The sequence below is a fragment of the Cottoperca gobio genome, chromosome 1, assembly GCF_900634415.1.
Source record: "Cottoperca gobio chromosome 1, fCotGob3.1, whole genome shotgun sequence".
In the NCBI taxonomy this organism is placed as follows: Eukaryota; Metazoa; Chordata; class Actinopteri; order Perciformes; family Bovichtidae; genus Cottoperca; species Cottoperca gobio.
This window is the reverse complement of record NC_041355.1, coordinates 24,759,899-24,785,352: the sequence shown is the minus strand read 5'-3', so window position 1 is coordinate 24,785,352 and position 25,454 is coordinate 24,759,899. Positions and strand designations below refer to the sequence as shown.

Genomic DNA, 25,454 nt, shown 5'->3' with positions numbered 1-25,454 from the left:
CCTGACTCCATGGTGGCATCCAAGATAAAACTGTTGTACTTGACCGCAGGACAGAGTACAGGACTCCGTGAGACGAGAGGAAACAGACTGTGTTCACACCAATGTGCTCAAACGTAGGAGTTGATGGACAATGTTTCTCTGATGTCGAATTTTAATGTTAAAGATGCATTTCTGCTGATGAAATATGTCATTTTTCATTGCCTTGGGTACCACAAACAAAAACATCTTACAGATGGATATCCTACTAACTGGACAAATGAAACAAAAACTAAATACATATATATACAGCGGGTAAAATAAGTATTGAACACGTCACCATTTTTCTTAGTAAATATATTTCTAAAGGTGCTATTGACATGACATTTTCACCAGATGTCGGTAACCCATTCAATCCACTCATGCAAAGAAGCCAAAACAAATAAGTTCAGAAATTAAGTTATGTGTAATAAAATGGAATGACACAGGGAAAAAGTATTGAACACGCTTACTGAAATGTATTTAATACTTCATACAAAAGGCTTTGTTAGTAAGGACAGCTTCAAGACGGCGCCTGTATGCAGAAACTAGTCGTATGCATTGCTCAGGTTTGATTTTGGCTTATTCTTCCACAAAAACAGTCTTCAAATCTTGAAGATTCCGTGGGAACTCTGATCTTTAGTTCTTTCCATAGATTTTCTATTGGATTCAAGTCAGTTGATTGGATGGTCATTCTACCAGCTTTATTTTCTCTCTCTGAAACCATCTGAGAGTTTCCTTGGCTGTGTGTTTGGGATCAAATCAAATCAAATCAAATCAAATATTTGTATAGTATTTGTATTTGTATTATTTGTATAGCCCAATATCACAAATTATGCATTTGTCTCAGTGTGCTTTACAGACTGTACAGGTTACGACATCCTCTGTCCTTAGACCCTCGCATCGCACAAGGAAAAACTTCCTAAAAGAAACCCCATAATTAAAGGGGGAAAAATGGAAGAAACCTCAGGGAGAGCAACTGAGGAGGGTCATTGGTCATTAAGATCATTGTCTTGCTGAGATGTCCACCCTCATTTCATCTTCATCATCTTGGTAGATGGCAGCAGATTTTTTATCAAGAATGTCTCGGTACATTTTTCCATTCATCCTTCCTTCAATGATATGAAGTTTGCAAGTGCCGTATGCTGAACAACAGCCCCCCAACAGGATGTTCCACCTCCGGACTTCACTGTTGGTGTGGTGTTTTTGGGGTGATGTGCAGTGCCATTTGACCTCCAAACATGGTGTGTATTATGGCATCCAAAGAGTTTAATTTTGGTCTCATCTGACCAGACTATATTCTCCCAGTATTTCACAGGCTTGTCTAAATGTTGTTCAGCAAACTTTAAACGAGCTTCAACATGCTTTTTCTTCAGCTGGAGTCTTGCATGGTGAGCGTGCATACAGGCTATGGCGGTTGAGTGCATTACTTATTGTTTTCTTTGAAACAAATGTACCTGCTGATTCCAGGTCTTGCTGAAGCTCTCCACAAGTGCTCCTCGGCTCTTGGACTATTCTGATCATTTTTTTCATTTTTATGTCAGAAATCTTGTGAGGAGCACCTGGTTGTGGCTGGTTTATGGTAAAATTATGTTCTTTCTACTTCCGGGTTATGGCCCCAACAGTGCTCACTGGAACATTCAGAAGTTTAGAAATCCTTCTGTAACCAATGCTATCAGTATGTTGTGCAACAATAAGGTTGTGAAGGTCTTGCAGGAGCTCTTTGCTTTTACCCATCATGAGATGTTTCCTGTGTGACACCTTAGTAGTGAGAGACCTTTTTATAGGTGGGACTAAACCAGCTGATATTAATTTGCACTGACAAGTGGCAGGATTACTTTCTAATTACTGATAGATTTCAGCGGGTGTCTTGGCTTTCCATGCCTTTCTGCACCTCCTTTTCTTCATGTGTTCAATACTTTTCCCTGTGTCATTCCCTTTTATTACACATAACTTAATTTCTGAACTTATTTGTTTTGGTTTCTTTGCATGTGCAGATTGCATGGGTTGTTACCGACATCTGGTGTACATTTCATGTCAATAGCACCTTTAGAAATATATTTACTAAGAAAATTGGTGACGTGTTCAATACTTAATTTACCCGCTGTATGTATATATATATATATATATATATATATATATATACCACTAGAGCTGAGTGAGATTTGGGTGAACTGTCTTTCCTTAATTTGATGAATCCTCCTTTAATGGTGCCACTATAAAACATTTTGGGTGGGTTGCATGTCTAATTTGAAGGCTCATTAGATGCCAAGATACTACACAGAAGTGTATACTGTTTTGAGGCTGGATTGTACAATTCTGAAAAGTTCCTCTGATGATGCCTTGCTGAATGGCAATGCATAGATGCAGGAAAAGTATGTATTTCTTCTGAAGTGAATTAGTTTTTTTGCTGGTATCTTCTGCATTACTACGGTCAGTTAACGATTGTGTAATCACCTGCTGCCTTAGTGAAACTAAATCAATCAATCAATCAAATTGTATTTACAGTATATAGCATAAGATGACATAAGATGTTGCATGTACAAAATAAACACCATAATATAATTGCAACCTATTACAAGAGATAGAGAGTACATGAGTGAGTACAGATAGAGAGTACATGAGTGAGTACAGATAGAGAGTACATAAGTGAGTACAGATAGAGAGTACATGAGTGAGTACAGATAGAGAGTACATAAGTGAGTAGAGATAGAGAGGACATGAGTGAGTACAGATAGAGAGGACACGAGTGAGTACAGATAGAGAGGACATGAGTGCATACATAAATACATTCAGATTGTGAGTGTAGACTGAAATTAGGACCTTCATATGTGTAAATGTGGTTATACAGTATTTTTACATTACCATAACAAACTATTTGATTTGTTTCTAACAATGCCTGCAAGTAAGGAACATTTGCATTTTATGCATCAGGTTTAATGTATATTTGTCTCTTTCTCAACAAAAACACAACAGTTAGCAGATCAAGAATGTCTGTCGTTATGGTTTTATATAATCCTGAATTATTCATTTCTAATGGCAACACTATCTCTCATACAGCTTAACATTGGATGGTTATGGAGCTGCCTGCAACCTTTTTATCTGAAGACCAGTTCACCTGCTCGATCTGTCTGGAGGTGTTCAACAACCCAGTCTCAACTCCATGCGGCCACAGCTTCTGCCAGGCCTGCATCTCCTCCTACTGGGATGGAGGACGGGGCACCAAGTTCTACGAGTGTCCACTCTGTAAGGAGTCCTTCCGCAAGCGACCAGAGCTCCATATTAACCGAACCCTGAAGGAAATCACTGAACAATTCAAGCAGATAGCCAACGCTGTGCCAATGGATGGAAGAGGTGGAGGAGGAGTGGAGGATCCAAACTCACATCCGCACCATTGTCATCACTTGGCCCTTTCTCCACCCCAGAGGCCGGGGGAGATGCCAGAGACCATCTTTGCTGAGATGATGACTCGTTTTCAGCGGCTGTCGTCTCCTGAGATGCCTCACACCAACCTATCCTGTCCCAATGACCCTCAAAGCTCCAGTCCAGTCAACAATGAGCACCACGATCCGCCTCCACCCTACTCACCTCCCCGCAGGTGCCAAACTACATTCCTTAGACTTCCTTAGACTACTTTAAAAATTTATTGGATTTAACCTCATCTTTAAAGATATCATGAAAAACTCCCTTTTTAGTGCTTGTGCAAATACATTTTGGTATCTTGAGCATAATAATGTTAGAGTAAATAAGACAACCCAGTCAGTTTTTGTGGGCTACCTCGGTCAGAAAACATGGGATTCAACAAGCCATTCAGCTATGGAAGTTTTTATTGGACTTTAATTTTTGGAACCAACAGAAGACAATCCACAATATTGCACCATGATCCAGAAATATTTCACTATCCACAAATATGCATTTTATTTATTTGTGTTGCGTTAAATCAGAGCGATTCGCCAATATACATAATTTACTCTCTAAACACAAAATTGAATATCACATACAAATGTTTACATGTAAAGTGATTTGTACACGTGAAATGATTAAGTGATGCGAGAAACTAGACCCAGGAACAGATCACTCAGCCCCGGCGGTTCTGGTGTAGCATCACACATTTGTGAATTTTTTGTGCAAATCTATGAATTGAACAAAAAGCTGAGAACAAATAGGAAGGAAATCACAAATGTCATCTGGCCCACAAACCAACAGGAAGCGATCCACAAATGTGTGAAAGTCCTTTCACGTATACAAATGGATACTCAAATGCGTAAATATCACTTTACACGTAAACCTATACCAGTTTTATGTGAAATTAAATATGTGTTTACAAAGTAAGTAGCAAATTGCTCTGTATTTTTGTGGATATGACTTTACACAACACAAATAATATACATGTTTGTGGATTGTGAAATATACTTGGATCATGGTACACATTTGAAGATGTTCTTCTGTGGGTTACAAATACTAAATTCCAAAAAAACTATTATCACATGAAGGCTCATTAGAACATACTGCCCCCTATTTGAGTATCCCCACCCACTGCTTTAGAACTGCAAAGGTACACCGAACAGGAGGAAAAAATGTTTGAAACCTCAGGGAGAGTGACTGAGACTGACTGACTCACAGGACGGACAGATTTTGTGTGTATAGAATAAACAACATAATAAAATTACAACATAGACAATCCATATGACAAAAATGATAATGTGAACATATATGAAAAAGATGGAACCTGGAGGATGTCATGATCCAGACACAACCTATAAACGTGGCAACCTGCCAGATGACACAAAAATCAGAGTGCTGAGTTAGTAACATGCATTTATGGGACAAGAGTGCGTACAGATAGAGAGAGAGCTAAGACGGGCAGACTGTGCTGGAGAATACAGGTGTATTTAAACAGACAGGGCGGCTGCAACTCAAGAAGGCGGCTCAATTTCCAATTCTATAACCTTACCTTACCATCGGGGGTGATATGTAACATTTGTTCTGAGGGTGGTGCTAGAGGAAAGGTCATGGGATCATTAAATAAAAAGGGTTCATCCCTTGCTCATGGTGAACATGAATATGAGCAGTAAATGCCATGACTATCAGTGTATCAGGTTTTGTCCGGATGTTGGCATGAGTAGAAGGTCAAGGAATACACAAAAACATCTGGATTCTTGTGGGGACCTTTAATATCTACAGAAATGTTCATCTTCGTCGTTTTATAATCTCTGGTTCAAAGTATTGATAGGCATAAATTGCCGTATGTAAGTATTGTTGTTGATACAACCATCAGGAGTCATCAAAGATAGAAACTTTCAAGCCTCACCAATATCCCTGGCAGGTCTCTGAGGTTATTAAAAAAGCTCCTCAGCTGCAGGGAATAAGGATTGGATGAGATTCGCCCTGAGATGCTGAAGGCTCTGGATATTGTTGGGTTGTCTTTGCTGATGCGCTTCTTCAGTGTTGTGTGGAGGTCGGGTGCAGTGCCTATTGAGTTTATTCCAGGGAGCTGGAAAGAAGATTTGGCATAGCTCTTTCAACAAAATGGTTTAAGGCCGCCGCATATATTCATATACTGTTGAGCTTTAGGTTTTTTTTGTGCTTCTTTTAACCTTAATAGCACAGTGGTGGCTGTGGCTCAGGAGGTAGAGTGGTCGTCCACCAGGCGGAAGGTGGGTGCTTCAATTCCCCAGCCCCTGCACTCAACATGTTGAAGTGTCCTAGAGCAAGATACTGAACCCCAAATTGCTCCCAGAGTATGAATGTGTGTGTTATCTCTCCTGAGCTGACTGCCTCTGTCTGTGTGAATAGGGGAATTCTGTCTTGCGGTTGAAAAGCACTATATCAATGTCTTTTTTTAAATCCAACTAAAGATATTTCCAACTCATGTGGAATATATTATAATGTAAATGTAGAATATGTGCAGCAATAACGTTTGGGGTCTAGGATCTGACGTCATCAGTCAGCCCCACTCGTCAGCTGAACTTCCCCCAGGAGGAGGCGCAGAGGGGGAATGAGAAACAAACACCGTAATTCACTCCACAAACCCCCTGAAGCAACATAACCAGGTTAATATGGCAACAAGGTGGCAGAATTAGCGGCAAGCCGCAATATGGCAGGCTTCAAAGGGCTGAGCAGAGCAGTGACAGTTAAATACACCGCAATTAAAAAGGTTAAAAGGGTGTGTTGGATATTAGTTACTTAATTCAGTACCTCAGGACTTCATGTGATTGTAAAAGCGGAATTGATTTGACTTCACATGACTTCCATAAAAAATGTACATTTTTCATGTAGTGATTTTAATGTTACAAAAGGCACACTCTGAGCGGTCCCAGTGACTCCTCCCACAATCTGCCTGTGTGTACCATCCACCTGAGAGCTCTCGAGTTCTTCTGTCAGACTGATAACACCTGCGTCTGCTACAGCTGTGTGGAGACAGCAGAGCACCGAGGACACCACGTCATCCCTGCCAAAAGAGAGTGGCACATCAAGAAGGTGTGTGTGTGTGTGCGTGTGTGTGTGTGTGTGTGTGTGTGTGTGTGTGTGTGTGTGTGTGTGTGTGTGTGTGTGTGTGTGCTGTTTCCTACACACACAGCAGACAATGCTTTGTAACCTAGTAGTTTTATATAAAAAAGGGCCGGTGGGAAACAGTGAGAACATTAATTTGTCTAGGGTGGCCTAGTGGTCTAGTGGTACAGCTTTAATTTATATTTTTAAGAAATGGTAAGTAGCCATAACCACTTGAATAAATGTTAATGCTGTATCGAAGAAGACTGAGAAGTACGGTTATTTTCTCATAGACTTCTATGCAATAGGACTTCTTTTTGTAACCAGAGGAGTCGCCCCCTGCTGGATATGAGAGAGAATGCAAGTGTAAGGCTCTTCCACATTGGCTTCACTTTCAGACCAGGAGGTTGCTGCTTGGTTCAGAGTCATGCTCTTGCTGGTAATGTCTATACAAATATATGTTCTGTCTTGCAACGTAGGAACTGGTAAAGTAAAATTGCTAAGTAAAGATAAGGACCTATTTAAAGGTTGTTTTTGCTCATCTTATGCTCTCTCTGTTTGCAGCCATGGACATTCTGATCTCTAAAAGCTTGTGTATCCCACACTCTTGTGTTAGCATATAGTGTAGTTCCATCTGGCATTAAATATGTGACTGGCTTCAGGGTTAGGATAATGCTGGTTATTAGTTTATAGTGTTAGGTTAGGTTCATCCAAAACAAATGTGTGTTTTTCTGTCTTCTGCAGTCCCAGTTGGGTATTGCAGAGGTGGAGTTGACGGATCTCATCTGTGAGAGAGAGAGGAAAGTTGAGGAAATACACAACTCCTTACAAGAGATACAGGTGAGCTTTCAGTCTTTACGAAGGTGGATCCTTTGTCAGGTTCAGTCCCTTAAGAGGAGTTTAATTCACACCAGGCTGTCCGTCCTTACAACTGGAGAGGAGAGCACTCACTCAGGACAGATGTCTTTAAAAACAAATAATGTTAAACAGATTTTCTTACAGCCTACTTTTTGTTTTACAGCCTCCAAACAATGATGGCTTTAAGTAAAATCTCAGAATGCACTTTTTCCCATCTTTCTTCTATTGTTTGTACATAATTGACTCCGGCTTCCCCAAGAGGTAGTATTCAAGAAGTCTCTGTGGCAGAGGGCAGAGTAGGCTTTCATGATTGGGCTGGATGCACAGAGACAGCACTTTGCACTGATATTGTTTCTATAAACAAAATTTATTTTTCACCTGAACATAAGTGAGTGTGTGTGAGTTTAAGGTACAGACAGCAGCACCCACAGTGTATACGTTAATTGATATTAATCATAGAACATTATTTTAAAGCTCTTCATCTTCTCTGCAGGCTGTTGCTGAGAGAGAGACACATGGAACTGTTTGTGTGTTTTCTAAGCTGATCTCCAGTTTGGAGCGCTGTCAAGCTGAAGTCTTGGAGGTAAATAACACTGACACAGGAAGTATGCAGAGAATCTCAAGGCCTGTTCTGTTTTCATTGAAATAAGTCTTGTGATCAGTGTTTGAGGTATCTGTTCCCCCCAGGTGATGGAGACGAGTCGGCGAGCGGCTGAGCACAGAGCTCAGGGCCTGCTGACGGAGCTGCAGGAGGAGATCACTGAGCTCAGGAAGAGGAGGACAGCAGTGAGCCAGCTGGCTCTGTCTGAAGACTACATACTCTTCTTCAAGGTACAATGTGGATGAGTGAATAGAGTGAGACGAGATACAACTAACAATACAGTAGTGATAAGTATGCAGGTGTACAAAGTTTTGGCAGCAGTGATTATAATAGCTGATGTATTTCTTTAAGCCTGTTGAAGCCACGTGTGTTTTTGACATTTCTTCTGTGTGCAGAAGTTCCCCAGCCTGTCCACCACTCCACAAGCTAAGGACTGGTCCTCTGTCTCTGTGGTGTCTGAGCTGACCTCGGGGGGGATTCTCAGGACTGTCAATCAAATGATGGAGCGCTTTCAGGAAGAGATTCAGAAACTCCCTGAAGTCTGTAAGTCTTCATTCAAACCAAGAGTAAATATTATGATTAATAGAGAGTAAATAAGATGGATAGTCAAGTAGAGATGTTGAATTCAAGGGAAACATTACAACAAAAAGTAAAAAAGCAATTAAAACTCCAATCTAAGATCAAGACTAAGGAAGGATTCTTCTTGAATCTTTCTGCTAAGCCTTTCGAACCAAATGGACCAATTGTACTGTAGCAGTAGCTCCATGTTTGTTCTACAAGCTCTAATACTGTAAGTCTCTTATGTCGCTTTAGGCTGAGCTGTACAAGATCCAAACAGTAGTATTAAATAAATGTACTTTCCCATATTTAACAGGCCAGCAATCCTCGTCGGACCAGACTGTACCGAGGCCCAACCCAAGTAAGATTCTGATTATCTAACAGCACAAAATGGTATTCATGTTTTTCAATGACTTAATAAAAAAGAGGCAAGATAAATAAGAAAGTAAATATATTCTCCTTTCTTTGCAGAGATAAGGAGGGTTCAAGAATATGCAGGTATGCGTTAAACAAAAAAATATTTCTGCCTTTTTTGTTTGTTGTCATCTTTACTCAGTTGTTGTATATATTTTCATTGGTAGTTTAATCCCAAACCATCACTCTCAATCTGTCAGCCAACATCATTTTAGATGCCAACACAGCCCACCCCCGTCTCCTCATCTCAGCAGATGGGAAGCAGGTTCGATGTGGGGACCGCCATCAGTCGCTACCCGACAACCCTGAGCGCTTTGACCGGGTGGTGTGTGTGCTAGCCCGCCAGGGCTTCAGCTCAGGACGCCATTACTGGGAGGTACAATATGAAGCTGTGTACATGTTAATGTGCGGGCCCCCAGCAGCCACAAAGCCTAATATAGCGAGCTATAATATATATATATATATATATATATATATACGTATTTATTTATTTATTTGTGTATATACTGTAAAAGAGCTTATTACAGAGATATGAACAGAAACAAAAACATTTCTCCTTCTCCAGTTAGAGTACCACTTCCTTATATCTGGACAGACCAGGTTATGTCACAATAAGAATATTATTAACATTATTCTCATTATTAATATATGTATATATTGTACATATACATATACATATGTATGTATATATATATATATATATATATATATATATATATATATATATATATATATATATATATATATACACACACACAGTTTTGAAAAGAAGCTATAAAACAGTGGGAGAGAGGAGTGGTCAGTACACGCAGTACTGACCCCTGACTGTCTCAAGTTTGCACCATCTGAGAAAATACATGTGTGTAGTTATGACAGTGTGCACACAAGGCACACAAACGTACAGTAGGTCCACCATAATTAGGTGATATTGTTGATTATTTTGATATGATAGAAAACTAAGGCTTTTCCATAGGAAACAGTTAAGATGGCATTAAATCAGATAACATCAGAAAGAATCTCTTTCACTGATAGAATCGAATAAAATATATGAAAACAAAAAACTTAATTCTATTTTTCTTTTTCTGTGTCAATGATTTGACTTCTAGTGCTCTTGGGTATCAGCTTTAATATTGAGTAACTTAATGAACAGATTCAACTGATGTCAGAGTGTAATTTAATTTCAGTTTAATATTGATTTACCCTGCACTGTTGGCAGTAAACTTACCGCACTGCCCTCTTCCAGGTGGAGGTGGGAGCGAAGACTGACTGGGACCTGGGAGTGGCAAGCTGCTCCGTCAATAGGAAGGGCAAAATCAGCGTAAGCCCCGCCCATGGCTACTGGTTCCTGAGCCTGCGGGATCGGACCGACTTCGCCTTCCGAACAGAACCCTCAACTAGCCTGACAGTCAACCTCAGACCGTCCCGGATTGGAGTCTATGTGGACTGTGATAAGGGACTGGTGTCCTTCTACAACGTGGAGGCCAGATTACTCATCTACACATTCACAGATCTTTTTTCTGACAACATCCATGCGTTCTTCAGCCCTTGTACTAATAAGTCAGGACGGAATGAGGCTCCACTTATCATCTGCCCCGTTGAAGATTGAAATGTTAACCAACATGTTGAGGACTTCTTTATACTTCATGCATGTTGGAACAAACACCTCTGCAACAGATCTGATCGCATCTGCTCTTCATTCCTTCATTGCAATAGAGTAGATCATGAGCAGGCCATTTGTTTACTCAGGTTATTTTAGGTGTCTAATACTTTTAGACCTCTGTTCGAACATTCAGAATCTTCATGTGTGGCCCTATTTAGCACTGAAAAATGAGAAGTATTCAGACACACTTGAGCCCAGAGATCCAGCTGAAACCAAAGGCAACAAAATGTTTTTTAGGCTGAGTGGCAACATAAAAAGTAAAGAGGAGAACAGGATCCACACGAGCAGCACATTCTTATTACAATAACGTGATGAATGATAGCCTTCGCCGAACTTAGGTTCAAAGCCAAGTTAGCATTAGCATGTTCACAGCATATTATATACATGGCTACAGATAGCATGCTAACATCATGTTATTATTAGAACTACATACTGGAAACCATTTATCCAAATCAAGCATCTCATTCAACACAAACATCCAAACTGTTCAGGCTTCATGTGTTGTAGAATCCTGTTTAAAGACTTCCTGCTGGCTCATGTGAGTGGCATGAAAATAATTGACTTACTTTATGTGGCTCTTTGTGAAAGTCAAAATGATGTTGTAGTTTTAACTTGACACTACTTTAAAAACGTGTTATTATTATTGTGTTTACTAGAATATCATGCAATAGTTTACGCGACACTTCATTTGAACCTACTGATCAGCATTTTTACGGTGTGGTTGACAGAAAGATACCAAAATAATTTTGTTCCAGCTCACTGTCCACAGAAAATTCTAAATGTGTACAGCTGTGTGTCTGAGCAGCTTTTAACTGGCACATTGTTTCATTCACTTTCATTTTTGGATTTTTTGGTCACAACACAAGTATTCACAGAACATTGTGAAGCCATGTGGACATGACGTTTGTTCTGTTGTCAAGAGCACAGGGAACATGAATGCTGTAATGGATTACAGAAGTGATGATGTCGCTCTTTTTTCCCTCTTTACTCTTAAAGTCCAGATGAAATGAAAATAGTTTTCTTCTGTTTGCTCTGTATTGATTTGTTTTCTGTGTCTTTTCAGCACTGTGGTCAACTTCGGTTGTTTTTAAATGTGCTATACAAATAAAGTTTGACTTGAATTGACTTAAGTGTCCATAATTCATTTTTATTTGTTCAAAATGTAAATTAAAGGAAGATTTTTTAAGTATTTAATACTCTTTTGACACTACCCCATTGAGTACATTATTCTTAAGAGCTAGTATTTAAAATGTAGCACTAAGGAAGCAGTACATATACTTTTACCTACATATGATGTTACATTACATTACAATACATTGTGAGTTCACGGGAAGGATAAGCACCGATGCAACAGAAAAGTGCACGACCTTGTACAGAATACATGTGAGAGGATGCTTTATTGACTTCAGGTAAACAGACAAATGATGAAGTCGTGATGGGCAGACTGTCTGAACACTCGCTGCAGGCCGCACGTCCACAAGAAACAATGTTGAACCAAACAGGAAATGTATTCAGAAGGTTTGGTCAATAATGTGTCTTTGGTAGAGCTCCATTCCAACAAAGGCTAAAGGCTTAGCATGGAGTCTATTAATCAACACAGTGTATGCTAAAATGCTAGCATGGAGCTGATACCAAAAATACACACATTATCTTAGAGTTATTCAAATCATACAATACACCAAAAATTCTGTCTACTCCTGTAACAAAGTGAAGTTATAATGTAATAAATAGCCTACAGCTTATGTAGCTTGTGTTGCTATAAGGTCATTCAGCCAACCTGAACAGTTCATTTGGTTACCCTTCGTGTAGTACAGTGTAAATCATGCAAATAAGGAAAACCTGCAATCTATTGCTCTATTAGACCATTAACAGTATATTTAAAACAACTCATATATGACATATTATTGTATCCCTGATGTAAGCTGTCATAATACACATGAAGAAGGCTATGCAGAAAAGATGCTTAAGGCAATTAAATGTTTTTACAAAACAGAAAACGCAAATTACTCCTTATTTGTAAAAGATAACATAATAATAATAATAATAATAACAATAATAATAATAACAATAATAATAATAAAAAATGACATTTACTGCTTAATCAGAGATCAACTGTTTTTGTTTCAGATTCTGTTCTACACCACAGATAGTCAACAATTCATATTTTCTGGTCTTAAAAGACACTTTCTGCTGACACATTCAAATATTTAAATAGTATTGTGCTGCTTAATACTTTATCATTTAAATTCCTAGCCACAGTTAAAATACATACAACAGACAGTGTGGTTATATGGGAAATCCTCATGCTCTCCTCTCTATTTATTTATGGCTACTTAGAAATACAGGAGTAACATACCATCAAGATAGTAAAGTGTCATCGCACACTATATAGTATATTTATATATACTGTGTATATATAAATATATATATATTATATATATATTTATATATACTGTGTATATATATACATATATATATAATGATATATAGTTTATTTATTTATTTATATATACAGTATATATATTGTAGTGCGTATGCGTGTGTGTGTAATGTGTAAGCTGGCTAGTGATGAGTGCTGGTTCACTGTACCTCCGACAGCAGAGGCTCATGGCTTTCTAAGTTGGTTGTCTAATGTCTCCCAGAGCTGCATGCTGTTGGTATTTGTAGCTTTTTGCCTCATGATCAGAACTTATCTTATATGACCATTCTGACCACAGTATTAGTTCGACCTGTTATTTTCCAACAAACATTTTGGAATACCACAATAACAGAACAAAGCCTGGTAGACATTATTTCCCAGTCAAATAAAGCTGTTTCTAATTTTGGGACTACATGCTGTTGTTTCCACATTACACCTCTCTCAATAACACTGTTATAGATACATATTCATGATATGAGTGCATCTTTCCATCAAATCCTCTCATGGTCGCTGCTGCGCTTTGTGTGGCCGTCTTTCCGAGCACCCAGACACCTCACCCCCTCCAGCAGCATGGGGGTCCCGTGATGTGGGTCTGGAGAGAGGCAGATGAAGATGAAGAGAGGTATTGGTGTTACACTTTGTATATCCGGACACTGCTGCGTACATTATGGTGCTTATACCAAAGAAATAAGCAGGCTGCATTTTAGTCTTTATCTTTTTTTGGTTTGTCTGAAGTCAGAGGTTGGTTTCCCAGGTGACTATAAAATGTGCTGTTAATGTATTTGTAACACAATGCATTACATAAAGAAGATGTTTAAAGCACAGTCCTGCTTCAGTCATCCAGCTCTCACTGGATTCATTCCCATTCATTTCTATGGAGAACTTTGACACATACATTTGCTAGGCTCTCTAATGCGCCGCCAGTTTATTTACATTCTTGTTTCTGCATGGCGAAGCAGAAAAGTACGGTTGCTGCTTACAACCCTACCCATGCCTTTTCCACGCACTCTGACCAGCTGACTCCTGTCATATTCCTGCAGCCATACATCTTACTCCACCCTTCTCTGCAGGCCTTTTTCTACAGCACACATTTTGTCGAAGTAGGAAAAGCACAGGTGTTACATATCATTTAAATACGTCTCTGTCCCAGTGAGCCAGCATGAACATCAGCAGCCTGAAACTGATTCACTTTATTATTTACACTGTTCCTGCTGCTCACCCAACCTCCTGCTCATTTTCATATGCTTCAACCATCACTACAGTACCACATAACACAAGAGAACAATGTTAAAGTTCATACTGTATGTGTGCAATAGTTCTGCAGAATCCTCAAAGCTACTTTTCAGAGCAACCTCAGACCTGAGCCTTAACTGCACCGCCTTTGGCAGTAAACGGGCAACTGTTTGAAGGTGATGGTGAAACAGCTACATAATAAAATAAAATAAAATCTGTAACATTCTGCTGTGTGTTATTATACACAGCTTTAGTGTGTGTGTGTGTGTGTGTGTGTGTGTGTGTGTGTGTGTGTGTGTGTGTGTGTGTGTGTGTGTTAGCACCTACCAATGACCCTGGCCTGGAAGGTGACCTTCAGTTGGCTGCCTTTTCTCCCTCTGGTCGCCAGAGTGAGCTCCTCCTGCAGCACCCCCTCCTGGTGAGTCCTGTACTCACATGTTACCTTCACTCCTCCTTTGAGAGAGGGAGAGGCTTCATCAACATTTACATTTACTTACACTATTTACATTTACTTACACTATTTACATTTCTACTTGTACTTTTGTGTAACCCGCTCAATTCCATTGCATGGAAAGAGTTTAATCCAGCCAGTCAGGGGCGCACGACTGGTTTATGTGCAGTAGAAAGAGTGAAGTAGAGGAAGAGAGGAAGTCAGGGACAGTAATGTTCTTTATACACTCTGCAGAGTGCTGTAGTGCTGTAGTGTAGGGTTTTATTTTCTACCTGTGCTTCAGATGTACTTTCAGACATTGGTGTCTGCTGAGCTGCATGGTACCTACACATTTGGGGACTTTGAGAGAGTGGCAGTCCCACTGGCTTCTGTAACTCAGAGGCTTCTCACAGACATCTTCTTCATCTTCTTAAAAGGCTGAAATGGAGAGCTAGTATTGTACTAGAAAGATTGTTTTATCAACACATTCTGCATTCAACACATTGAACTACGTCTCCCTTGATGCTTTGACAGTGTGGCAGCTGTTGCTGATGAAATAGTGATGAAAGAAACTCTCCATGGTAAAACCCAGAGTTGCAGTTGTTTAGTGGAGCTCAGTGAGGCTGCAGGATGTACTTAACAGTGTCTTATAAACCCACAATGCACCTGGAGCACAAACTCAGTGGTGCTGTATACTGTACTCAGGTAGCATGAAGAAAGCAGCCACACTAGCAGCTCTGTGAGGCTGTACATAGACACAGTGCAACGCTAAAAGGCAAGTACATGTTAACCATGTTCACTATCGTAGTTTAACGTGTTAGCATGCTAACATTTTCTAATTAACACAAAGATATCTGTCTCTGATATACATACACGCAAAGACTATACAGCCGTGGCAAAGTATAGTGCATACTGGATTTCTGAGGCCGATACTGAAAATGGACCAACAATGCACAGCTTTTTAAATGATATCTCAAACCGAGGTTACCATTTCTGTTCTGCAGTTTATAAAATAAATAATATACAATAATCAGCAGATATATCAGCCTGGACGATCGTTCACTCTAAAGCAAAGTATTTGGAAAATTCAAAGGTTAACCAGATGATAGCGCTAGATGAAAAGTCTGGGATCACCAAAGTCCTTAGGATGAATTGTCTGGGAATCATGGATATCTGTACAAATGTGTGCCAATCCATCTAATACTTTTTCACAGTGTAAGTTTGACCTGCTGGCTAGGGGAAAAGTCAGGGGACCACCATGATTTATCCTGTGGGCACCATGGATATCTCTTCATGTCAAGACATTTCACTAAAAGACAAAAATGTTAACCTACTGGTGGTGCTAGAGGAAAGCCTGGGATCACTAACGGCAGAAGTCTTCATCCTCTACCTCCTCCTCCTCCTTGGTACACTCTACCTGTCTGATAGATATTTCAGTTTGGACCAAAGTGGTGGCCTGACTGACCATTCCTAAGGCAATGACACTAGCATGGCAAAAAACTACAAAGATATTAAGGGTAAAAGAGAGATATGTGTAGGAGCATTTTGTAACAAGTAAAACATTGGTGACCATTGATCAGTGCAGTAATCTGACCGTTAACCTGCAAGTGTAGTCTGAAACCCCGGAGGTCAGCTCATATTACCCTGTGTGTGTGTGAGGGTATGAGTATGTTGTATGTTCAATGGCGGTTCTGGGGGGGGGGCAAGAGGGGTCAGTGCCCCCCTAACACAGAGCCTGGACCCACCTGTGGCCCCCCCCTACGAACGAAGATTGTACAATAATAAAAAGTAGGCTACTGATTTGATTTTGTGAGGATATGGCGCTGACGCGAAAGCCTAAGGCTTGCTGGCTGACACATGGCTGAAGCGCGAGCGATTCCAACCTACCAATTACCTGACTAGAAGAAGAAGCAAGAACCATGAAGAATTAAAGGTGAGCAAAACTATTTTATTTGTGTGATTGTTACAAGGTAAGACTTCAGGTCAAGAAATGTTGTTGTTGACTGTTAGTTCACTTAATAGCAGCCAGCCAGACGTTAACGTTAGCCTGAGTTGACGGCTTGCTAGCTAGCTAGCTATATATTATTAGTAAGGATGAGTGCTAGTAATTTATTCCTCGAGTAGTACTCGTTTTAAATGAACTCCATTGGTGAACAAGGGTACTCAGGTTTTAGTTTTTTTTATGTAGGCTACGTTTTTATTTTATTTTTTTTACTGTTACCGCTAGGCTACATGTTAAGTAAATTGTGTGAAGTCTTTTGATGTAGTGAAAAATAAATTGTTAATATTATATGGTAACTGTGACTGTTTTGATTGAGAATAAGCATTAAGCGTTTGGTAGACAATATTGCTGTGCATCCTTATTCCAGCAGACAGATTTGTTGCATTCTAAAAATAGATTTAGAAGGAATTAATGCGAGCCCTCGACCTTGGAAGTAACTACTTGTGCCCATCCCTAATAACTAGTTTCCATCGGTTTTGCTAGATGTAGTTGTAACGTTTTAGTTTTTAAATAAGTGCAAAGGCTACACCAATACAAATCGATATAACTTTATTTATATTTTGGGTTCTTTAAGTGTTATGTGTTTCTCTCCATTATTTGTTGTCCATAGTTCAACATGAAGAGAAAAAAGGACATTATGTCCTATTTCTGCCCCCAAAAGAAAAACAAAAATGACGAGGCAGACATTGAGACAGAGCCAGATGATCCAGGTGTTGAAAAAGCTGAGGAGAAACGTCCAGAAGTTGAGAGCGCTACAGAAAGAGAGCCAGAGGATTTGATCTTTGAAGAGATTGGTTTCCAAAGTGAGGGCACAGAGCAGGGAAGAAAGACAGATAAAGATCCAGAGAGTGAGGCTGAGGGTGACATACAAGCAGAGTGTGAGACGCAGACAGAAGATCCATGTGCATCTACAAGCATTGGACCATCAGGTTTGTGAGGTTGAAAAAACATGTGGCTGCTTCTAAAGCAGTGTAATTATACTTTATATGGTATGTCCTTGTAGAAGTGTGTAGTAATAATACACATAGATAATGTCAGAGTTCTATTGTGAGGGTGTTCTAAAATGTTATTTCAGTTGTGATGTCAGTGTTCTAGATTTTGGGGGTATGTACGGACAGACGCCTACAAACAGACACCTGACATGTCCCTGTTTTATGTAAGATATATATATTTTGGTTTGTCTTTCTCCACAGATCTGAGCAAATGTAAAGAAGACCCACCGATGCAGCCAAATGTGAAACTGTTTCCACAGACCTTGATGGGGGACAGAAGAAGGAGTTTCAAGGCGGCCTGGTACAACATTCACCCCTGGCTTGAGTATTCTAAACTGTCGGACTCTGCGTATTGTTACGCCTGAAGACATTTTAGTCCCCCTAATTGCACAGAGACTGTATTTGACTCACAATTGGGATTCAAAAAATGGAAGAAGGCAACCTACAAAGAGGGGGGTTTGCAAAACATGCCAGGTCTGAGCGGCACAAACAAGCAATGGTTACATGGAGGGATTATCAGAGAGCTGCAGCAACTAACACAACACTTTTAAATGTCCTAAACAAGGAACATAACAGACAGGTTCGAGAAAATAGGGAATATATAAAAACAATAGCGGAAGTATTGCTACTAACTGCTACACAAAACATGGCTCAAAGAGGTCACAATGAGTCTGCAGACTCGGATAATAAAGGGAACTTCAAGGCAATTTTAGAGACAATTGCTAACCACGACAAAGCTGTTAAAGAAAGGTTGACCTCCTGTCATAATGCAAAGTACACAAGCAAAATCATTCAGAATGAAGTTCTGGATTGTTTGGCAGACATGGTTCGAACTGAAATTACAGAAGAAGTGAAAAACAGTGAAGTCTTCAGCATCATGGCAGATGAAACAAAAGATGTAAAGAAAAAGGAGCAGATCTCTCTAGTACTAAGGTACTACTACAATGGCACTATCAAGGAGAGTTTTCTCCATTTAGAATCTGCTGAGAAGCTAGATGCAGCAGGGTTTACTGAGAAAATAGTCCTCATATTGGAAAGTCATGGTCTAGAATACAAAAAGAACCTTGTAGGCCAATCATATGACAGTGCTGCAGTCATGAGCGGTAAGCATTCTGGGGTCCAGGCTAGAATGAAAGAACTTGCAAAATATGCCTTTTACATCCATTGCAATGCTCACTGTCTAAATTTGGTTTTAGTAGATACAGTCAAAGCTGTCCCGGAGGCAGGGGAGTTCTTCTCCTTACTAGTAAAACTATACGTGTTCACATCTGGGTCATATGTCCATCTTAAATGGCTAACTATACAAAGAGAGATATTTGAAGGTGCACCAAGAGAACTCCAGCGATTAAGTGACACTCGTTGGGCATGTCGATTTATAGCTCTACGAAACATTATGGATAGAATTCCTGCCCTTAAGCGAATACTACAAGAGATAGCCCAAGAACGTAAGGGTGAAAGATCTGTTGAGGCTCGAGGTCTGCTAGCACAGATAGATCTTGAAGTCATTGTGCATCTTGTTACATTCCGTAAAGTGTTTGGAGAAACAAAACTTATCTCCGATATGCTACAGTCTTCATCACTTGACATTTCAAAAGCTGTTGATTTAATTGACACTTTAGTTCAGACATTGAATGACTTCAGGCAGGAGTCATTTTTTGATAACTTGTGGGTTGAAGTGTTAAACATTTCTGACCAATGTGATGCAATACTGCCAGCTGCAAAACGACAAAAAAGGCTAAGCTCTACACTCAGTGAACACTATGTCCTGACTACTGTTGGTCAGAGAGTCAGAACGAGATAAAGATGGGTTTCGTACAACCATTATCTACCCTCTCATTGATCTGATGCTTATTGAGCTTAACAAAGACAAACTGTGACATAATGAATAGCATCCAGGCTTTAAACCCCAAAAATGATGCCTTTCTTGACTCATTTGTTTACAGGTTTGCCAGAAATCACCAAAACCGCAGAATACAGTTGCTGTAATGTGAAATCCTAGAGAGGAATAAAGACTGGGATGCAGACACCCTCTCGAATAGGCTTATAAAGTTGAGCTAAAGTCAACAATATTGTTTTATATTATTTTCATTTTCAGTAATGTAATATAAGAAAATTGTAAATGTAGCATACTGAAAGAAATGTCTAACTGGAATACTGTTACTGTAACCTACCAATCATGGTATTGTTTTTGTTGTGCGCTATTATTTATACTTCATGTAACTAAAAATATTTAATGCTTGAACACGGCTTCGTCTCTTTTGTCCAGGGTTGAATGTAGCTTGGGTTGAATGTGCCCCTCTGACAAAACACTTGGCCCCCCTAGTGATATTGGTCTAGAACCGCCACTGTGTATGTTGTCTCTTAGCTTTAACTTCTGTCTCCTCCACTAGAGAAAAGACTCAGAATAATACTAATTTAATGAAAGACACACTGCACACAGCCAGTCTGGCATCGTAGTAGAGCGAGAGATGGACAAGCACACAGTGAGGTAGGCTCCGTTCATAAGCAGCTCCATCAGGCTGTATCAACCTTTTGTCCTGCTAGCAGCGGTGTCTAAACCTTTGAATGGCCGTCAGACTCATTTTTAGCCCCACCACTGGTGAGGTTATGGGCTGTGTGTTGACTGAAGAAGAAACCCTGCGTTAAACATAATGCAGGGGTCAATGTGTGTGTGTGTGTGTGTGTGTGTGTGTGTGTGTGTGTGTGTGTATTCTACATCTTCATGACATGTGCGTGCATGTATGCGAGTGTGCAAAGCCGTGTGTTGCAGGGGGACCTGCATTAGTTTAATTCTACTGAGTCCACACTGTCATCTGTGTTAAAGTCAGTCTCCATAGTCTTATCCACTGTCCTGAATGTGCAGTAAATACATGCGCAGCCTGCACAGCCGGGGACTTCAGGGGACAATATTTAGAACACGTGCAATATAAACATGACAGTAGCAGAGGACTATCACTTTGAAGAACCGCAATAAAACGAGGAGGAGTCCTGAAGCTGCTCTAATTAAAGAGAGTATAAGATAAACCAAAAAGAAGCAATTCAAGTTCGGCAACAATGACAGAGTTTTAGAGCTACTGGTAGAAATAATCTGATTTTGAGAATTAATTCATAACATCATAGCATATGTGCATGCTCCAGTGCCTCCAGTGATTTTGACCTCTGACCTGCAGCTCTGTGTCACGGTGTGGGCGCCCTCTGAGAAAATGATGTGAGCTGCACTTTATCTGAGGTGGTGAAGTTAACGTGTGTGGACAATAAGCCACACATAGTGAGTTTCTCTTAAAAAATTGTGACTTTATTCTCATTAAAATACGACTTCATTCTCGACTTCTTAGAGAACACAGATATGTGGTATATGATATGATCGTGCAGAAGGTTTTGAACATGAGCAAATTCTTGCTGAAACACATGTGAGGTATTAAAGTTCAGGGGTTTATAAATGTATTAAAATGAATGAATGTATCATTGAGGTGAAGAGGTTTCACATGCTGATTTAATGAGGTTACTGCCTCAAACAAAAGACACAAAAGAGGACAGAAGGGGAAATCATGACTCAGCAGGGAGAACATTCAATGATCTACAAATATATTTGATGAATATTTGAAAAGCAATAAATATTTGAAAAGTAACACAGCATGACTGAGAGCCTTACTACTTTATATTCCATTATATTTTCAATTTGAGCCTGAATTTTGTATTTTTCTTTAAATAAATAAAGACAAAGGGACACATAGTTATGGAAATACATCTGTCTCACAAATACAAATAATGTGTGGACTGCTCTGTGTCACTGCGGTTAAAAATGTGTGTAAAGGTCCTGACAAGCTGTCTGTAATACCATACATACCAAAAGGTTATTATACATAAATGTAGTTCATTGAATAATGATGTCACCATCCTAACTATGACTTCCTGGTTGGCCCACACAAGTCCTGCAGCATTAAAGGGTTCTGTACTGATGCCTCACTTACCCTCCAGTGTGGAGGTAATACGATGGACCCGGAGGCTGGGGAACTTCCGGCTTGGAGAGGAGGAAGGAAGACAGGAGAGCTCTTTGCCCAGCGTGGTGACATCTGGGACGGTGAAGACAATCTCATAACAGTGGTGGCTCCTCAGGAAACCAGCCTGGAGACAAAGAGTAAAGGAGAACATTTGGAGTGGGAGGAAGGGAGAGAGAGGCTTTATATAGTTAAATCTGAACCAGGTGGCACAAAAGAGAACTACTCCACATATATGGCTCACTTCATCTGCAGCAACGCAACATGTTTCATGAGCTTACCACACGTTGTGGATCTGTCGGACACACTGTCACTACAGCGGCCAGATGAAAAGGTATAAAGCGTCAAAAATACAATACCTCAAAACTTTACAAGACCAAACTGGATCTCTGAGGCCAATACCTAAAGAGGTATTTAATAGTTTAAATAATATATTATTATATATTGGCCTCTTCTTTTTTTATATTAACACATAACATTAAGAAGCATTTTTGACAAGGTCCAGATGAATTAGTTTTTCTCCCCTAAGAATTATGAATAAGATATATGCTAAACAGGACTCTTTGAAGTTGAAAATTAAGCATAACTTGGTATCTTGAGTGCTGATATTTCATGTTACTTATCTGCCAATATGTACAGTATATTGATCTTTTATTAGCTTATAGGCTAATATATTGGTTGGGCTTAACCCCATAGCAAGCAGCATGCTGCCAGGTCATCAGTCCTCACAAACACATGCTGTGCAGCCAAAAACTATGACAACTATTAATGATCTTTGTATTCATGATATTCTTAATGTCTCGTGCATCATTTCATACACATCGCCCTTTGATGAACGGGTGCATCCACAACAACATTTTGTATGAATGATAAAGCTTCAATGAAGAGCTGAAATAAGAAGATACATTATGTGTGTGACCTGTCAATCACAGTGGAATAAAGGGATTTATTTTCAACTTTAAAGCGGCTTCACATGAAAACTGTATTTATGTGCACTGTTTAAACTGCAATAACTGGTATATATGGTAAAGCTGTTAGCATATTCAGACACCAGGAGTTACAGAGCAACATGAGCACTTGAAAACTACAGTCCTGTGAGAGCGCTGATAGTGAAGCAGAACAGTGAAGCTGCAGACAGACAAAAAACACTGAGCTGAGAGTCAGGAGGCTCCGTAAAGACGAGGGAGCTGCACCATCAGCTGATCACTCACCTACTAGACACATATTTCACTTTGTTATTATTAAAATATCTATTATAGCTGCAAACACACACACACCTTGACCAGGTAGCTTCCATCCTTCTCGAGCACAGCGATGAGAGTACTGAGGTTTGCCTCGTCGTCTCTCCGTGTTGGAGAGCCGGGAGGCTCGTCGTCGTCAGGGAAATGCACCCCACCGGCCTTCGAGGTAGATCCTGGTGACAAATAGACGGAAATGAGATTTAAATGAATGGATAAATACAACAACACGTCTAGTTGTCCCTGTGAAGCCGGGAAGAGAAGATGAAGGAGAGCAGGAGGGAGTTAACAGCATCGCTACTTCCTACTGGACAACACCACTGGGACCCGTCTACAGATCTGTGAGTGTTGTCGTGGAATTCAGCCGATACAAACTAAACTAAAGGGTGGTGAGAAGTAAATATATTATACTGAAATAAAGATACTTGGTTAAAGAAGTGAGCGCTTTATTCTTGCAAGAAGGAACAACGATACAGAGTGTCAAGCAGTCTGCAATGACGTTCAAAGTATGGAGAACACACAAAAGATTATATAGCCACCCTAGTGTGTGGCTCTGTTTACTGACAACGGCTATACAACTACGCAAACCCAGCTGATACAAAAGAACAGTGTCAAGGTGGTAGGAGGACCAGAGTGTACTTCGCTATCTGTCTCTTTAAGTGGGACAAAGATTAGATGAGCATATACGAATAAGAAGACAAAGTATGAGACAAATTACCATTAGTGTTCACTCACGGTGGATGTGTTGTAGTGACAATGAGCTGAGAACATGTAGTTGTGTATTTGTGTAGTAGTGCTAAAGGGAAGTGTTGCCCAGTGCTGGACGTCTGACAGAAAGAGGCTACTCACACACTGATGTTCAGTACTTTTACACTGGATTATGTTTGTCAACAAACTACACAAAGTCTCAAGTGATGGGAAATTAAACAAAAAATAATTATATCTCATATAAATGTTCATTTTCAATGCATGTCTATATTTTCAACGTGAGTTACAGAGAAACAGAAGTTAGCAGTGAGAAAGTCCAGCAGCCAGGTTACAGACAGTCCTGTGTGAAGGACAGGGTCTAACTCACCTTTTCTTCCCGTTGCCATGGTGATGTGGTTAGGAACTGGGTAGAGATGTCATCACTGACCTCCCCACTACGAGGACAACAGACAGAGACAGGGTCATGCGTGTTAGGAGATGTGGAAATCTCATGGCTCCATCATCTGAAACGTTGATCAAACACTTTGTATGTACAGCAGAGTGCTGCACCGTGGACACCTTCAGAGACTCTTCTCCAGTACTGTCTGTCAGAGACAGAGATGTGTGAGAGAGATCAGGACAGCACCTGTCTCTTTGGACACATAGAACTTCTGCCTTTACATGTGGTCCCATGTGTTTTTCTATTGTATTACATTTCTAAGCAGTATTGAATGATGATTGCCGGATAAATACGATAAAATATGTAGATTGTCATTGTTTTGGCATAAAAGCCTCCACTCTACTCCACTGTACACACTGAACAGAAAATACAAACCTCTGTACAATCCAAAACACCTTTCATTTAATACTACATTTTAAAATCTTACAACATCATGTTTTGCCTTTTTGACACAGAGTTCTGTAAAATATTGATTTGTTGAAACAGTAAAAAAAATGATACAGGTGCATGTTTGCAATTGTTTTCATATGGACTAATATTTTAGTAGAAATAAAAATAGCTTAAAAAATATATATAATGTAAGAAATAAATCACATTCCTCTAAGGACCTACACTCAGCATATGGGAATCTGCAATAATACATTCTTATCCAGATTTTTCATATAATATATTTATGAACATGTTAAGTCATCGCAAACTGAATTACTGACTACCATAGCATCGCCATGTACTCCTACAGTGATCAGATAGAGGACAGAGTGCAGCTGACGGACATTGAACAGACATCATAGTAACAACATTTTTAAATCTCTTGGGCTAAAGTTAGGGCCCACAAACACCGTCATCATATAGGTGGGGATGATGTGTCGTAACTGCAGTGAGACGAGAGAAGGCAACACCCTGTTTATATGAGCACCCCCCCCTCTCTCTCTCTCTCTCACCTGTACACACATGAACACATGACCCTCTGCAGCCGCATGAAGGCATCATGTTACAATTAGTACGCACGTATAAATAAGTTCAATGAAAGTGTGTCGACCGGTCAAAACACAGACACTCGCCCATCACTATAGCCCCCTGCAGCAGCCCTCCTCAAGACAAATAACAGTGAAATCAGTACCGCTCGGTGCAGATGAGCTGGACGTGAAGAGCCTCTCTACATCCATAACAGCAGCGAAGACATGTCGGTAGTTCTCTTTACACATCCATGGTTTGTCCCTCGGAGGCTCTGTCCTATCTGTCCTATCTGTCCCACTGAAGCGCTGCAGGTGAAATGGCTCTGCGTTACAGACTTGCTTCATGCGCGAGGGCGTGTGCCTCATCAGCGGACACGCGCTTTGCGTCTGCGTCGCTGTAGCTAGCAGCTGTAGTCGTACATTACAGACTGCATGTGTAAA

General features: G+C 40.0%; 2 protein-coding genes across 2 annotated transcripts; one reads left to right on the top strand and one right to left on the bottom strand.

Annotated features, from left to right (window-relative positions):
• The first annotated feature begins 3,092 nt into the window (after positions 1–3,092).
• LOC115007994 (E3 ubiquitin-protein ligase TRIM39-like) lies at positions 3,093–11,831 on the top strand. Its single transcript, XM_029431204.1, has 10 exons — positions 3,093–3,613; positions 6,426–6,495; positions 7,252–7,347; positions 7,859–7,948; positions 8,053–8,196; positions 8,362–8,509; positions 8,841–8,885; positions 8,996–9,022; positions 9,139–9,314; positions 10,182–11,831. The coding sequence occupies exons 1-10, from the start codon at positions 3,093–3,095 to the stop codon at positions 10,542–10,544; spliced, it is 1,680 nt and encodes a 559-aa protein (XP_029287064.1). The 3' UTR covers positions 10,545–11,831.
• A 145-nt stretch (positions 11,832–11,976) lies between these two features.
• Positions 11,977–25,454, bottom strand: LOC115007545 (UPF0687 protein C20orf27 homolog). The gene is made up of 6 exons (XM_029430474.1): positions 25,178–25,454; positions 23,986–24,052; positions 22,950–23,086; positions 21,646–21,799; positions 14,578–14,703; positions 11,977–13,609 (listed from the first exon to the last, which is right to left on the bottom strand). Exons 2-6 carry the CDS (start codon positions 24,002–24,004, stop codon positions 13,509–13,511), a joined length of 537 nt encoding a protein of 178 aa, XP_029286334.1. The 5' UTR covers positions 24,005–24,052; positions 25,178–25,454; the 3' UTR covers positions 11,977–13,508.